The sequence below is a fragment of the Gallinula chloropus genome (genome assembly GCF_964237585.1).
Source record: "Gallinula chloropus genome assembly, chromosome: 3".
Lineage (NCBI taxonomy): Eukaryota > Metazoa > Chordata > Aves > Gruiformes > Rallidae > Gallinula > Gallinula chloropus.
The window spans coordinates 76,063,308-76,080,241 of NC_140087.1; the positions used below are offsets into that span (position 1 = coordinate 76,063,308).

General features: G+C 37.5%; 1 protein-coding gene across 21 annotated transcripts in view; it reads left to right on the plus strand.

Moving 5' to 3' along the window:
• NRXN1 (neurexin 1) overlaps positions 1–16,934 on the plus strand; it is a gene marked incomplete at its 5' end in the record, with an annotated part of 727,448 nt that overhangs the window by 363,468 nt on the left and 347,046 nt on the right. For all 21 annotated transcript variants that reach the window (XM_084260960.1, XM_084260962.1, XM_084260959.1 and 18 more), the window contains one exon: positions 414–533. In XM_084260960.1, coding sequence (XP_084117086.1) covers positions 414–533 — 120 coding nt within the window. The remainder of the gene's footprint in view (positions 1–413; positions 534–16,934) is intronic.

The window sequence follows — 16,934 nt, forward strand, 5'->3', positions numbered from 1 at the left end:
CCAATCTTTACTTCCATCTCCCAGATCTCTGCTTTCTCTAGCCTCTGGCTTTGCTGTTTGAAATGTATTTATAGGAAAAAAAATAATACTGAAATTTGTAGAAAACCTTTAGCCAGTTAATGGTCTGATACAAGATTAACAAATAATTTACAACAAAGTTAACATTCCCACTGTACCTGGAATAACTCTGCTTCAGTTTGTGCATTCTTATGTGTTTGACACATCAATCTTAAAACTGAACCCACCCTTTTAATACTACGTGCTGCTACAAAATCAGCAAGTTTATGTGTGTTTTACTTGGTAACTCTTCGCTCATTTGATTTGATATGTTGGCAACAAGTTAATGTGATCCAGTGAGAAATGCCATTATTTGGAAGACAAAGTGCAAGTCCTTTTTTGTATGTTCTCATCAGGCCCCAGCACAACGTGCCAAGAGGATTCGTGTGCAAACCAGGGAGTGTGCTTACAGCAGTGGGATGGATTCAGTTGTGACTGCAGTATGACCTCCTTTAGTGGACCGTTATGCAATGACCGTAAGTACACTAAAAAAAATGCTGATCTGAACCCTCAAGAGCTTTAAGGCGATATTTGAAGCAAGTCTCTGAAGCTTTATATTATTTTAATAGTAGATATTTAGATGAACTGGTGAACCCTGCAAAAAATCTATAAGGTTTGTGGGATGACCATAGCTGTATAAATTTTGGACATATACTGTATAGACTTTGGACAATGTGCAGGATCAAATGCTGACAGAATTTGGTTTTATTACACTTGATTGCATGTCTAATATACTGATGGTTACCTGCTTGAAATAATCCTTTTCCTGCATAAATGTTACAAATAAGGTTTTTTTCCCTGATTGAAAAACCTTTTACATTTTATTATCTTAAGCTATATTGTAATTTTGTGGCATTATATCATGAGGGCTATAATTACCGTGAAACAGTTGACAAGGCTCATTATCTCCCTTTGTAGATTTCTTTAAGTGACACACTAAGCATGCCGATAATAAAAGCATGCCGAGTATTTTAGTTCTTTTAAATTTCATCTGAATAAAACTACATAACATATACCAACCATCTGGTCTTTCATGAAAAGCTTAAATGTGTCAAAAATAAGGGGCCTGATTCACCGATGTCATAATCTAGTTTTATTCCAATCTAGCCTTATTGATCTAAATAGAATTATGCAGAAGTGAAAGTGGAATCCGCGAGAGCCATAATGATCCATGGTAACTGATTAAAGCCAGCTCCCAAGTTTTCTTTTTAACTCATCACACTTGAAATATCCAAATGTTGCACATTTTTTACAGCCATAAGAAGAAGGAATTTCTTTATGGCTGAGCATTTTTATTTCTGTTTGTATACATTTATCTGAATGAATGACTGATGGTGGAAAGTGTTAGTATAACTGTCTAGTCAATCCTTCTGGATTTTTATGTCTTGTTCTGGTTCTCCAATTTTACAGCAAGGTGCACCTTCTCAGGCAAACCCTGAAATAGCAGAATAACTATAATCTAAAAAGCTCTTGGCTCAAATTTGGGCTAGCACAAGGCTAGAAAGTTAATTCTATGTAAATGCTACATTCGTTATCCTCATGAAAGTTCCACTTTTCTTCCCTTGACCATGTTTGAAAAGTATGGAAATGGCCCATCTCAGCCTGTTTCTCAGCAGTTGTTGTCACGGTAGAAATGAAATGTGGTATCAAAAAACTTTTGATAATTTGAGCAAAGGTTTGAGTTTACTTTGTGTATATGAGTTTGCCCTTCCCAGCAATGAGTGATTAGTCATACTGCAATGCACATACTTTTAAAGATTTCAGTACTCTATCTGCTACAGGAAAAAATGATTTTTTTTTCTATTTTACTTTCAAGTTACTATTTCTGTTCTTCTGTGATCTTTGAGTTCTTCTAAAGGTAACTAAAAACTATGAAGAAGTTATATATTGCACATCTAGCAAAGGAAAAAACTCCGCTTATAAGGTTGTTTCAGGAATAACTGATGTATGGACCTGGAATATTCCATTAATTATTGGTTCAAGTGGTAGCTATTGCATAAATTTGGTGAACCGATGAACTTAAGAAAGACATCTACTGTGATAGACAGTAGATAGAAAGACATCCAACCTGTGAAGGATCATTTGCATACTAACATTATGGACTACCTTGTACACAATCAGATAATTGTCTACTATTTCTGATTATGGTAAAGGGTTACCATAGAACCTGTCTGCCAAAAAGACTTTTTTTTTTCTCAGATAAATATTTTTATTTAATTTCTGTGTATCACAAACATGAAATATGAATTTATCCCTGATACGGATGTTTTATAATAGAATGCAGATTCTGGAAAACAATACATATGGTTTCTGCTTTATCTTGGTTCCTCAGGTTAGTTAATATACCAAAAATATGCAAAGTAAATCTTGTGAGACTGGTATAGGTGAAAGGCTCCTAGACTTCTCTCTGCTGTGTTTGGGAAGAGCATAATGGAAAGAAGAATTATGAAATGTTACTTACAGTTTTGAGTAACTTGTGTAAGTTGCACACCACATGCTAAACCTCTGCAGCACTGAAATAAGACAAATTCCCTTCATCTGAAAAGAGGTTATCTCAGCAACCAAGAGGTCTGGGAGAATCCATTCCCTTCAGAAGGCTTTAGGCATGTTTCTGAGTGATATGTGAGAGTGTGTTTCCGTTGCAGATTGCACATGGAGCAGTGCTGGTTAGCAGAAGCTGAAATCTAATCCAGTGCTGCTACAAAGGCAGGCCCTTGGCTTACTTCATATTTGAACATACTATTTTATGTAAAATTGAGTATTCAGGACATCAGAATTTCATAGGTCGTGATTTCTTGTTACCAAACTCGGTAATTGACCATTTAATAAGGTCATAAGAAAAACAGTTAAAATTATGGATACTTGCATCCCTCCTTGTCCAGGTATTGTCAGCAGGGAAATGCAGAATGGCCTTGGTGAGGAGAGGCCAGGGCTACCCCATGCCTGACATGGCCAGCTCCAATGGACCCACCACACATCACAGTGGAGTACCTCAGCCATGCTTGTGGCACCTCTATGAAAACATGCTTGGAAAGTATTTCATTCTTATGAAAATGCTGGACAGATTAAGAAGAAGTAAACAAAAAGAGTGAGAAACAGCAGAGGGAACACCAAGGTCAGAGCAGGAGGAGTGGATGAGCAGCTGGGTGGGAGTTTGGCCCTCAGCCAGGATTAACCCACCACAAACTGTTCTCTATTTTGTTCCAGTTAACCCACCACAGCTTCTCACTATTTTTTTCCACCAGTTCTTAGAGATCACATTTGAGTAGAAATTTTAGAGTGACAAATTGGCTGAGGTGAGAGGGGATCTGTGGAAAATATCTGTTCCTTTAGTCAGCTGGAACAGATTGTCCAGGGCTGTGTCCAGTTGGATTTTGAATATCTCCAAGACTGGAGATTCCACAACGTCTCTGGGCAACACATACCAGTGCTCATTTGCCCTCCCTGTACATTTTCCTCATATTTAGATCAAATTTTGTGTGTTTCAGTTCTGTTGCCTCTTGTCCTGTCACTGGGCACAACTGAGAAGAATCTGTCTCTGTGTTCTTTACCATCATTCACCAGGTAATTTAAAACATAAATGGAATCCCCACTGAACCTTCTCTTCTTCGGGCTGTACCATCCGTGTTCTCTCAGGCTCTCTTCACGTCCTTCAAGACCTTAACTGCCTTTTTGGCGTTTTGCTGAATCTCTTCCAAGTATGCTCATGTGGTTCTTGGATGGGAGAGCCCAGTGCTAGGAAATAGCACTTCAGGTGCATCTCAGCAGTGCTGAGTAGAGGGGAAGGATCACATCTCTCAAGCTTTCTGTGATGTTTTCTTTTCTAATGCAACCACTGAGACTGTTGACCTTTGTGGCAAGACCACATTACTGACCCATCCATGTTCAATTTGGTGTCTACTAGGACACCCAGATCCTTTTCTGTCAAGCCATTTTCCAGCTGGTCAGACCCCAGCATGTCCTGGTGCATGGAGTTATTCCTCCTCAGGTGGAGGATTTGGCATTTCCCGTTTGTTTTACGAGCTTCTTGTTAGCCCACTTCTTCGGCTTGTCAGCATCCCTCTGAATGGCACCACACACATCTGGTTCATCAACCACTCCTCCCTGTTTTGTATCATCTGCAATTTGCATAAATGTGCACAAATTACCTTGCTTGTATTTGAGTTGATACTTTCAGCACGTTTCCCATAGTAACCTCAGTGCACGAAGATTTGACAGGCATCATTCCTAGGCTTTACCAATGTAAATGTTTCACGTGTATCATTCTTGTCTTTAATTTCCAAAAGACAGCTTGAAGGAAATAATGAAAGAAATAGGTTTTTTTTAAAAGTGTTATAACACTAATACAGTATGCAAGAAGTTTCTTTAATCTTTCCTATAACAGCAAATTACTACTCCTCTGCTGCTGAATGTACTACTCAAGCTGAAAATGTGCATAGGTTAAAATTAAGATTTTTTTTTTTTTAAATTCTATTAAAATAAGCATAATATGAAGCAGGTTGTTTCTTTCCCAGTCCAAGAGTGTCCTTTGTGTGTCAGCTAGAGCGAAGGAGAACTATGAGGCATGTATTCCTATAGAAAGTGACCTGGGTCAGTCATGGGTAAAGCTACAGTTTTTACAAGTGCAGTCAGGAACATTCACAGTTGAATACACAAAAGTTTTGCTTATTTCCAAGTCTTGATACTCTACTACAGTGAGTATGGAGTCCCCATGGACTGTAAATCTTCGTGCTGGCACAGGTGGGAACATTCTGTGTGCTACAGTTTCCTATTTAATGGAAGATAAACAATGCAGGGGAAGTTTTGCCCCCGAGATGCTATACGGATTGTCATTTTTTCTTTTGATGTGATGTGACACTTGCAGATTCAGGGCAACAGCGCGCTTTAGATGTGACAGACAGAAGTGTTACATTGGTAAGTGTAAAGCAGACCAGTAGCAGTTGTTCCTACAAAACGAGATGATATAGAAGACTATACTAAAAGGACAGTTAATGGCTGTTCTTACAAATGGATGGCTGCATGCAACTCCTCAGAGAAAATACATCATGAGCATCGTAACTATTTGTAACAGCAGGTTATGCGGTGAAAGCTATCCTCCCAGGGAATTCAGCTTTTTTAGAAGAGTAGAGTTGAAAATTACTCTGGCAAAACAAAACAAATCTATAAGAGATTATCTGCTTTCTATAAGTTTACATCTGTTTTTACACGGGCAGTCTTTAAGTATAGCCATATTAGTGAATGTAATGGCATGTTTGTGGAAACGAATACTGCTATTATGGCATAGAAAATAGCAGACATAATAACATTGTCACATTACATTAGTATAGAAATGTTCTGTGCCAAATTACAGGGCAGCTTCAGCACTGTCTGTTACCATAAGGGAGTAATGTATTGGTGTTGTACTCATGATGGTATAGCTAGCACTGTGTCAATGCTTCCATTAAAATCCATTTCTGAAGGGTTAGAGCTTCACCATGTGGTCTCTTCTGATTAGGAATGTGACATTCTCAACCACTGTGAGTAACAAAACTTTTCTTAAACATTCTATTTTATTTTGATTCTTTACCAAGAAAAATCAAACTACCTCATTTAACTAGAGAACTGTGTCAGTAATATAAGATGGGTTCACATAAACAGTGTTTCGTTTTCTTGGTATTTGATTGTGTTATGAAGATACTGCCTTTCATCTAACATCGTCTGTAAAGATGGTTAGATTTTTAATGTGTTTGGATGTTAATGTAGTAATTGATGGGTATTTGGAACAATTTCATTGAAGATTGGACAAGGAGTTCAAGGAAGACCTGCTAGGAAAAGATGGAATCCAGCTGTGAAAGTGGGGCAAAAAGCATATTTTCCACAAGCTGTCCAACCTGGTGAGGAAAGAGCTAGGACTGGGAATGGTGGAGAATGGAGATGGCAATTCATAAAAAAGTGAGAAAATAGTGCGCCGAGTGTGACAGAAAGGTGTGGACCTTAGCCTAGGGCAAGCGAAGAGACAGCTGAGAACTTATGGCTTAGGGTTAGAGGGCAGACCAAAGCTTAGTATGATGTGATGGGTATCTGCTACAAACTGCCTGATAAAGAGGAAGAAATAGATGAGACCTTCTTCAGATAAGTTGAAGAAGCCTCATGTTCACAGATCTCATCTTCATGGGGGACTTGAATTACCACACTATCTGCTGGAGGGACAACAGGGCAGGGAACAAGCAGTGTAGATGTCTGGAGTGCATTTAATTGCTGACACAAGTGATCAAGGAACCAGCAAAGTGAGGCATACTGCTAGACCTCCTATATACAAACAAGGAATAGTGGATCATGGTTGTGATGATCAGGTTCTTGAGAGGTAGGTGTGAGAATAAAAGCTGGAACAGAATCCTGGACTTGAAGAGAGCAGACCTTGGTCTCTGCCGCTTAAGGACCTGCTTGGAAGAATCCCATAGGGTCCAGGAGAACTGCTAGATTTTCAAAGACCACTTCATCAAAGTTGAGGAACGCTCATGCACAACCTCATACACAGAAAATCAAGCAAAAGTGGCACAAGGCAGGAGGAGCCTCTAAAAAACCGCAAACATTAAAAGGGAGTGTGCAAGAGGTGGAAGCAGGGTCAGGTGACCGAAGGAGAATGTAGAGATGCTGTCCATGCACACAGGGATGGGTTTAGGAAAGTCAGTGCCCATTTGGAGTTTAATCTGGCAGGGGATGTGGAGGGTAACAGTAAGGGCTCCTACTGGCAGTGAAAGAGCAGGAAAATGTGAACCTGTCCCTGAATTCAGTGAGGCGGGCTTTATGGCAAGGCACATGGAAGAGACTGAGGTATTCACTCTTCTTTGCCTTAGGCTTTGCTGGTAAGACCAGCCTTCAGCGCATTCAGCAATCCCAGGTGTCTGAGACCAGTGGAAAAGTCTGGAGAAAGACCTCGGTGGCAAATGATCAGGTCAGGGAATAGCTAAACAAAATTATGCCTGATGGGAGGCATCCACAATTGTTACAGATCATAGCAACGCTGCTCTTGAACACCTATGAAAGGTCATAGCTATTAGGGGTGCTTCCTGACAGTTGGGGAAAAAATAAATGTTTCTCCTGTCTTCAAGGAGGAGGAACCAGTAATCTACAGGGTGGTCAGCCTGACCTTCATCACTGGAAAGCTGATGGAGACAATCTTCCTGGAAGCCATTTCCAAACATATTTGAAACAAGGAGGTTATTAGGAGTAGCCAGAACGCACTTATGAAGAGAAAATCATGTATTGTTAAATCATCACAAATTCAGTTCTTAGGTACTTATAATGTTTTGCTAAACTGACAATCTGTGTTCTGATTCATTCTGAGCACTCCAAATTGGAACTGAAACCTGCATGTTTCCAGAAAATCAAATTTCAGATTGAATACACTGAACAGCAGATACTTTAGGCTGTTACTAAGTATAGTAGAAACTAAGCATTGTAAAAATGCATTAGTTAATAATGTTCATGAGAGATTTGGATATTAGAGTATTTGACATTATCAAAATTCCACAAGGAACTGAATGATCATCTCTTCACTGTAATGTTTGGAGAGTGCATTAAGAAATGCTGAGGTCATACTTTGAACCACAAAACCCTAAATATTGAGTCAGCATTCAACTTTTGCAATAAGCCAGCATTTTTGTAAACACCAGCCTTGCTCACTGCATAAGTCTGATCAACACAGGTTGCATTTTTGCACTGTATAAGACAAATGAACATGTAATTAACAATTATGTAATAATCCAAATGAAAGGAGCATTGGTTTAATTTGCACACATAACTGTAGACTTGGCCTTCCTTTGGTCTGCAGTGTTTAATATCGTGTATGTGTATATATGGGTGGGGTTTTTTTAAAAAAAATCACATACTATATTTATAGGTTATGAAAAATAGGAGTACTTATTAATTCCTCTTATCCATGTCGCTGACTTTTACAGTCTTCTGAACTATCATATGATGTTGGAAATGGATAGTCATTATCCTCTCACAATGTCTTCCTTCTTCTGGTTTGCAAATCAGAGGGTGATATTCGCATAATCTCTGTTTACATTATCAGTCTGGTATTACAGAAGTTATGGATTTAAATAATTTTACCGCATACATTTCTTTCACATTTATTAATTGATTTAACTGTTATGGATACTGCATCTTTTGGACCTTTGACACCTAGAGTGTAAGATCACCCTTAATGCTATTTTTGTGAGAAGGATACATACAAAATAGAGAAGTTTAATTAACTAGTGAATGAAAGCTAAACTAACCATAAGAGCTACTCAGTAGTACTTTCTAAAGTGGTATTACATATTCTTGGCTCAGACTTTGCAGTTGCTCGCTAACAATAAATGTATAACCTGCTATTAAGAAAAGGGATAGAATATTCCGTGGAGCACTTTAAAGCACATTTGATTTCCATCTCTGGTAGCTGAGAATTAAAAAAAATCTGTCCCTGATAACATACCAGTCTAAATACTTGATATGATTATTTTGCCACAGAGGCTCACAGTACACAGGAGAAATAAAGATAGCTGCACACAAAATTACAATGCAGGGCAAGCTGCTGGAATGAACTAATTGAAGAAATCTCAATTTGTTCAGCTTATCTTATCCAATATCTCTCTATAATGAATATCTGGAATTTTTGGTGACAAATATCAGCGGCCTAATTTGTATAAACTTCAAAGGAAGTGGGACTTCACACACACAGTCTTGAAAATGCATAAGTATTGAGGTGTTTAGGAGAATTCCAAAAACAGTAAAAAAAGAGCAAGAAAAGCAAGATGTGTTGCCTGTGAGCCATGGCTGTGGACCAAAATTATTTCTTTTAAATTTTGTTTTTATTGCAATCAGGACAGACTGCACCTTGAGCTGTCAGGCTCTTGTGGTATTATATGGGAACACATGTTGCTTCAGCCAGGATTGTCGAGCATGGTGCACAGAAGACAGCATTTTTTCAAGGTTTTAGTGGCCCAGCTCTATTAGGTTATTTTCTCCTCTGTTTCATGTGGGTTTTGCAGTATGTAAATTTTGGCCTTTCATTAACATCTATCAGTCTATTCATTGTACAAGTTATCAGGCATGCTTTTGTTGACAGTTTGAAAACAAGTTTTAGATTTTTTTTGTGTTTATATACAAATTCTGGAGCAGCCAGATGAGCTATCCACGCCTAAAATAGTTAAGTAATTTCCATTTTCTTAAATACACTACAAACTGTACCTTCAAAAAATGAAAGAATAGAAAGTTCTTGACAGTGATTGTAGAAGCTCTTAGATGTGAGGATATTTCTAACAAGCAGTATTAAGTAAAGATTGAAGTGGGATACTTGATACAGAAAAAGCCAAAGAGGAATTTTCAAGGTAGCCAGAATACGTTGTTATAGTTGTGCTTGTAGCTCAGATAGAAGCAATTATGCAACATTTCTGGCCTACTTGGAGGTATTGTCTATTTCACAATATTAAAAATGGAACATAGTGTCAGAAAATTGCAAGCTTCTCCCTGCCTCTGGAGGAATCCAGGGAGTAATTAAATTGGATTTTGGTATGTCAATAGTATCTTTCTCTTATTAATGGCATAATAATTTTGTAAATCAAATCCTAGAAGTGTTTCCAGTGTCATAAAAGTGAAAATGATTAAGGGTTAATTAAATATATTCTCATGGAACTAAAATTGTTCTGCTGGGTATCGTTAGATTCATTTCTCTAGAACTTTCAATTATTACAACTTAATAGCATGGTATGTACAATTCAGGCCTGAAATTTGAGTAGCCAAAAGCTATTCACAGGAAAAAGCATGCCAGATGAGTGCCACCACTGTTCTTTCTAAGATTTTACTGAACATTCCAACAATCTCATATATTAAAATCAATCTTAGGTAACTAGTTGTTTTCTGAGCAAGATTAATCGCTGCACATGGCACAGCTGGAGGAGGAGTTTTATCTCTGTAATGGTGTTGATTGTTCCTCTCCAACAAACTCCAAAAAAGAGGAACAATGAGTAAGTGCTAGCTTTTTTAATAGATGACAGCCACAAGGGTCACAAATGGTAAGAAAGAAGAAGAAAAAGCTTTCCCAAGCAATGTCTTCTACAACCCATAGCATGAGATACCTCAAAGTTTATATGCGGAGTTTGGTAATGTATGTATTACTCATGTAAGTTATTTAAGTGCAGTGGCACAATGGTGCTTCAGAAAGATAAAATTATTCAGTCTTTCTCAAGTCTGTACAACTGGACTTGGGTTACTAAGGCAACCTGATCTTCCTCAGTATGTATTCTGGCTTGACAGATAGATAGGTAGGTTAGATTCAAAGTAACTACTTATATGTATGAGGAACTCTACTCATTGCAATTGGTACTCATTTTGTTGGTAGCTTGATACCAACTTCAGAGCCTTCTGTGTGTTCATTATCACCAGGTGCTGCAGAAAATTGAGGCAAATAAAACTTTCTATTTAAAAAAAAAAGAGTAAACAAAGTTACCTGAAATTTATATGGGTGTAATTCCTTGTAAGCTGAGAATGGACACATGCACTGGAGTAATGGCAAAGCACAGAGAAAGAAACATACAGACATTTCTGAAGCTTTGATGATTTTGTTCTCATGCTGCAGGAGGGATATTGTCCCTGATTTTGCCACTTTTGGCTTGCCAGTACCACTTAACCAGCAGTTAATCCAAATGAAATTTCCATTATTTTTCTTAGTGTATACATCCATAAGTGTCCTTATTCTCTCAGCATCACATGTGATGTTTTAGATCATTTTGCCTTAGACTTACAAATCTTGTATACTGCTGTTGTGTTTGGAAGTCTTCATGGCTATTTTCTGCTTAGGTATTGTAGGAAATTATGAAAGAAGGTAGCAGAGTAAGTAATAACAATGTGAAAACATACTGATGGAAGCCATACTCCTAGGGCTGAAGGAATTTTACAAGGGTTTAGCGTCTTGTTGCTTAATGAAGGTAACTGCAAAATGAAGTCCCAGCCGGGGGAAAACTACTTCATATTAAAAGCAGTCAATACCCATCTTGGGTACTGAAAAGTTGGAGCTGTAGAAAAGAGAGTAAAGAACAGCTAATGCTGCCTGGTGCCCACAAAAGCAATCTAAAGGTTGTGTTAAGGATGCTTGTCAGCTTGGTGATAATTCTGGAGAAACGTTCATGCTGCTAACCTTTATGTATCATTCTTTGTAATGAAGCCATACTTTGAATTGAAAACAGACCGATGAAGAAGCACATCATTTCACTGTAAACATCCACACAGTAAGAAAACACTTAAAATGTATGATATGCAGTATTCAATGTCAAAGTGCATTAATATTTACAGATAGCTTTTGCACATCATCTTAAGCTCTGAGTCTGCTTTACCATATAAGGAAATCCTCCCTACAGCATGTTTGTTAGTTTAATATTCTCTTCCTTTTGAACAGTGTAAATCTTAAGAAAACTTTTAATCAGATCAATGGGCTGATATTTGTGTATTAAATATTTCACAGGGAGGTCATAGTACTTTGAGTTTGGAAAGTTAACGCTGCTCAGCAGTATCAGCTCTGGAGGATCACTACCTCCTATCCAGAGATCCTAAATATAGGAGCTGAAGGCATTCAGACCCTCTAAAAGTCACTTCTACAATATGAATGTTGCTGTGTGCTGGTGAACAAAGCTGTACATATGCATCCTGAAAGGTCAGGACAGATACTTGCTACCAGTAAACTGAAATTCAGTTATAATTTGAGTCTCAAATCACCACCTGAATGACTAATTTAGATGTGGTGAAATACAAAGTCACCACATAAGGTCATAGCATTTTCCCTCTCCCTCAATTAACTATTAAACCCAGAGCTTTTTAAATTACTTGTAATTCTTTCTACTCTCCTTTTTTACCTCTTTATCCCCTCGTCTGGACTACCAAAACATGTTAACTTGGGCTCAGGCTGATTATGGTCATGAATGATGTTCTGGTCCCATAGAAATTGTAGGTTGGCCTTTCTGTCTAGTCAAAAATTCATCAGAAAGTAGATTTTAACCACTGATTCTGTAAGTGGCAGATGGTCATATCTCTGCTCATGTTAATTTGTTTGCTTTAAATACTCATGTTATTTGGCGCTTACCAAAAATACCCTGTTCTTGTAACTTCATGACCTGTATTCATAGCGGCTGTCACATATTTGAACTAGTTTTATAGCCAACTCTGATTTTTACTTTGGGCCAGAACTCTCCTGAAGACAATAAGAAGCACCACAACCCTTAATCACACCAGGAGGAGCCAAAGGGCCTCCTTAGTCTTTCACCGTTACTAATATTGTGGAAAATTGCTTGTAATTAAAGTCCCCACCCTGTTTCTCCTTCAAGCAGTTGTTTGCTGTACTGCTGGGAAATGTCAGAACCCCCTGCACAAGTATACATTTGTTCTGCAGATTTGCTGTGCATGTACAAAGCCATCTGTATAGCTCTTCCACAGAGGGTTCAAGACTGCTCAGAAGTATTAGGCTTGGTACACGTAGAGACCAAGATAGATATACCAAGACCACACATTGATATGCACACAGGCAGAGGACGAGTTTGAAATTCCTAAGGATGCAGCAGTTCAGCCAAGGTGCTAGATAGCTGCAAACCTTGGGCAAATCTAAAAAAAAAAAAAAGCCCACCCTAATTTTAGCCAGAATCCCAAAATCAAGGAAGAGGATGTTCAAGAGGCTACTCGGATGACTATTTGTTAATCTTCTCCCACCTGCTTGCTCTCTTTGTCCGAGTTCTGCTTTAGCCTGGAGCTCCAATCTTTCCTGTTTTATTCAGTCTTTTCTTTTTTCTTTTTTTGTCTGCTAAAAGGATGGGGATGCATTTTAATAGGCTTCCTTCTGTAATCCCTGAGGGAAAGTCTTTATAGCAGGAAAATATTCAAAATGATAGTATCCCTGTAATTGAAAGCACTACCAGGAATAAATGAAAATTATTTCTAAATTTGCTGTACCAGTTGTGGCATGTTAGATCTAGTTCAGATACTTTCAGAACTGAGTACATTTAATTCCTGTATGACTGGGGCCTAAACATTTTTGGAAATCATAATTTTAGGAATATTCTACTGAGCAAACATAATCCTATTTTGCCCTGAAATTCTACCCCAAAGCTTTTATCTTTCTAGCTTCAACTTGCTACCAACGTGTATTACTAGTGATATTTAATTTGAACTACTTAATGCAGCTTTACTGGGATGACAGCCAACTTCAAAGAAAGCTTCTGTAACCCCAACAAATGCACAGGGCAGAGAGATGATATTTTCACTGAAGATTAACCTTTTCCTGTGGATGATACTCTGTGCCAGACAACAGAGGAAAGCTTGTGGATACAGGTTCATGGGCCTGTAACAGAAATGTAGTGTGTTGTAGCTTCAGTGGTCTAGGAAAGGTATTTCTTGTAATTTGACTATTGTTGTGTTGTGACTTCTTTAGCTGAAGTTCACCACAAGATAAATAAGTCATCTCAGGACTTGTTCCAATTTGTTTCTCAGTTTGACTGTCTAGGAACAATGAAGTCAGGATCAAGGTTGTGTAATAGTTACAATGTTGTAAAAATATTAAGTGCTTTGGAAAACATCAGTTTTAAAAGTCATAACTGAAGTCTCTCTTCTATGTTTAGAGCAGGAACAGCATCCCAAGTGGCAGCATAAAATTCCTGTAAGACCCTGCTAACGTAACCCTACACAGAAACTCTCCAAAAATAGGAATTCTGTTCCTGCTTTTAAAATTTCCTTAAACTGCTGATCCCGTGTGCCTTCTGAAATGGGGGTGTCGGTGGGAGTGGGAATAGTACAGAAATTGTTAAGGGATGTCATGTAATTCAGCATCCCCAGCACAACTGTAGTGACTGTGGGGAGGACCAGTTGGGAGCAAATCTCAGACTCTCAAACTTCTCAGGCCAATTGTGCACTGTAAGCCAAGATCTTCTGGAACAACATCTTTAGCTTGATATGCCGGAAATAATTACTGTGGTGAGGGGATGCTGGGAACAGATTGTAATCTCGTTGAGTTTGTGCACAGTTAAGCTATTGATGTGTAAGTATGGTAGAGTTGTATGTTAAATAGTTTTTAAAATTGGAAAGCATAAGAAAGAAGGAATAAGACGTAGTGTGTAAGGCCGTAGGGAATGATAACCTTGCGTATAAGTGTTGGCAGTTTTATAACCTTAGGTCATGAATTCTGGGCAATAGGCTGGGTAGTTTCAAGCATAGTTCTAAGTGATTTTAAGTACTAAGTATGTAAGGCCTATCAGTCTTTAAGAATGATAGAAATTATGAGGAAGAAACTCCACAGGATATCTGAACACAACCTCTTTCCCTTTTAAGTTTATTTAAATTGAAATATGGCTATTGAGAAGCATCCATACACTAGCAAATACTAATTCCCCCCATGTAGATGTTCTGAAATAAAATTTAACATCTATGGTTCTGTGAGTAAAAATGTGAACCAGTGCAGAATTACAAAAGTGGCATTTGAAGACAAAAATTTCTAGATTAATATACACTTGATGTTAATTTAAATTATTCCTTCATATCACTGTTAAGTGATTCTAAAGAAATAGATTTATCATCACTCTGTAAAAATATAATTGCATTTTTTTTAAAAAACTGGGGAATGGAAATTTAATCATGGACCAATAACAGCATTTTGGAAAATTTTTCCCTGTCTTCTTATATATATATACACCAGTAATCCCCTTTTCACATTAAGATGTCTTATAAAATTCTCAGCTGAGTTTCTGTTTCAATGAAAGTGTGAACAATTTGTCTTTTTTTTTTTTTTTTTCTGCTTCAAGATAAAAAAGCTGTAAATCCAAAGATGAGGTTTAATATGAGTTTGCACATTACAGATGTTCTATTTTCTAAGCAGTTGTGTGAAAATGCACATTAGATGGGCTTGTTTAACTGGGAAGAGCCTTCATCTTTGTGAGCAAGTAAAATGATGAAAAGTACAGAAGAAACACACAGCTCAGAGGTCCCTGAAGACCTTTAGGATTTAACCTTCATTTGCTTTTTAATCTTAGAATTCTTTATTACTATATGGAAACATGTGGTTCAGTTCTTCAAGTTGGCAGGTGGTAGCAAACCGTAATTACAATCTTGGTTGTGTGCTGCCAATGCACAAAGGGGAACCATGGTAATCCACTCCAGCGTATTTTCAGTAGTCATTGCATATTGCTCATGCTTTTTAGTACAAAATCCTGTGTAAATCTCACTGCAGTAATAAAATTACTGAAGTTATAAAAAAATAAACATTTTTAACTTTTGCAGAAAGTAACATAAAATCATTAGCCATTGTATACCACTCTGTCATAGCCAGCAATAAAAATGTTTAATAATCTTGAAGAACACATATTCCTGTCCAGACTGCCTATTTTTGCCAAGGCTCAGCTATCTAATATACAAATTATTTAACCTATATTTGTCCTTAAAATAAGATTGTGTCATCATTTATGTTCAGTTTAAATCAGCTTTTAAAAGGAAAACATTTGCAATGATATTTGTTTCTATTGCCATCTGTGCTGCAAAACTTCTATTTATTAGTATTTTTATTCCATTTAGATATAATGTGATTTATCTCTTCCCTCAGCTTAGTAAACATTTAGATAGTAATTCTCCATAGTTATTTATGAGTGGACTTGAGGCTGTTTTCAAGCACTTTGAGAACTTTTTTTTTTTCCTCTTGGACTGGCATAAAAGGGCCTTAAGTCAAAATCCAGTATACCTACAGTGAGCCAGAGTAATTACCTTAAGAAGACAGAATGAAATAGGGATGTTAGAACAGGAAATCTCCCCTCTGCCCCCAGTCCCCAGGGCAGCGAAACAAATGAACAAGAGCTTGGACCCAAAAAGGAGACCAAAAGTTTTCTTCGGGGTCTGACTATATTGACCTGGAGAATCACTGGGCTTCTGAGATACACTCCAGTGGTGATGTGTCCCCTGTTCACTGGCTTTTCTGCCAGCACAGGTAGCATCAGTTTAGGATTTTTTTCCTGTTGGATGTAAGTGGAACACAAATAAATAAACTGTTCACGGAAGCTATTGCAGTATTATACAGACAAAGTGATTTCTGCTATCCAGACTATTGTGTTATCCAGCAGATTGAAGAGTGGAACTTTGCAAGGAAAATCTGTCAAACACGTAGGGTGTCAGCATTAGTGTAACAATGAATGATTTTGTCCAGTCAGAACATTGAGTATACCATGACATTTGGGATCTGCTTTCATGAATGAGAGATATATTAGAAAAAGATTATAATAACAAAATAATTATTATTCTTCAGTGCCTATTTTTAGGTACACTTTTTTTTCTGAAAGTGCACCTTTTTCTATAGCATCCCAAATGAGTGTGTTTTTGTAGTATGCTGCTCGCTCATATTAATGTTTGTGACAGATATTAATGAATTTATTCATGAGAACATATGTGCCAGTTCTGCAGACAGTGAAATAAGTATGTGATGATGTTGTTGTGGCTATCGTGATGGAGTATCACCTCTAAAAGCTATTTCCTTCCAGTGCTGGTATTTGTCCTATGTTTATGATGTGGAGAGGCAATTGTAAAGATCAGACTGGAAAAAATGTCTTTGATGTTTTTAAAAGTAGGAAATAATTTTTTACCTATCTGAATGTCAGTTGGCTGAGAGTAAATTAAAATGTTACAGAATGGAGACTGGCAATCACTGCCAATTTTAACTTGAATGGCATGCTTTGGTATTAGTATTCCTGGCAGTGCTTTTCTATCCTGTCTTTGCAACATGTAGCTGTTGTTTCATTGTAGCTCTTTAAATTGGGAGACATGAACATGGTGATCAATGAGAGCAAGTAAAAAATCCTCATGATACTACATTTTCCTTATTTTTTTATCCTTTTTTA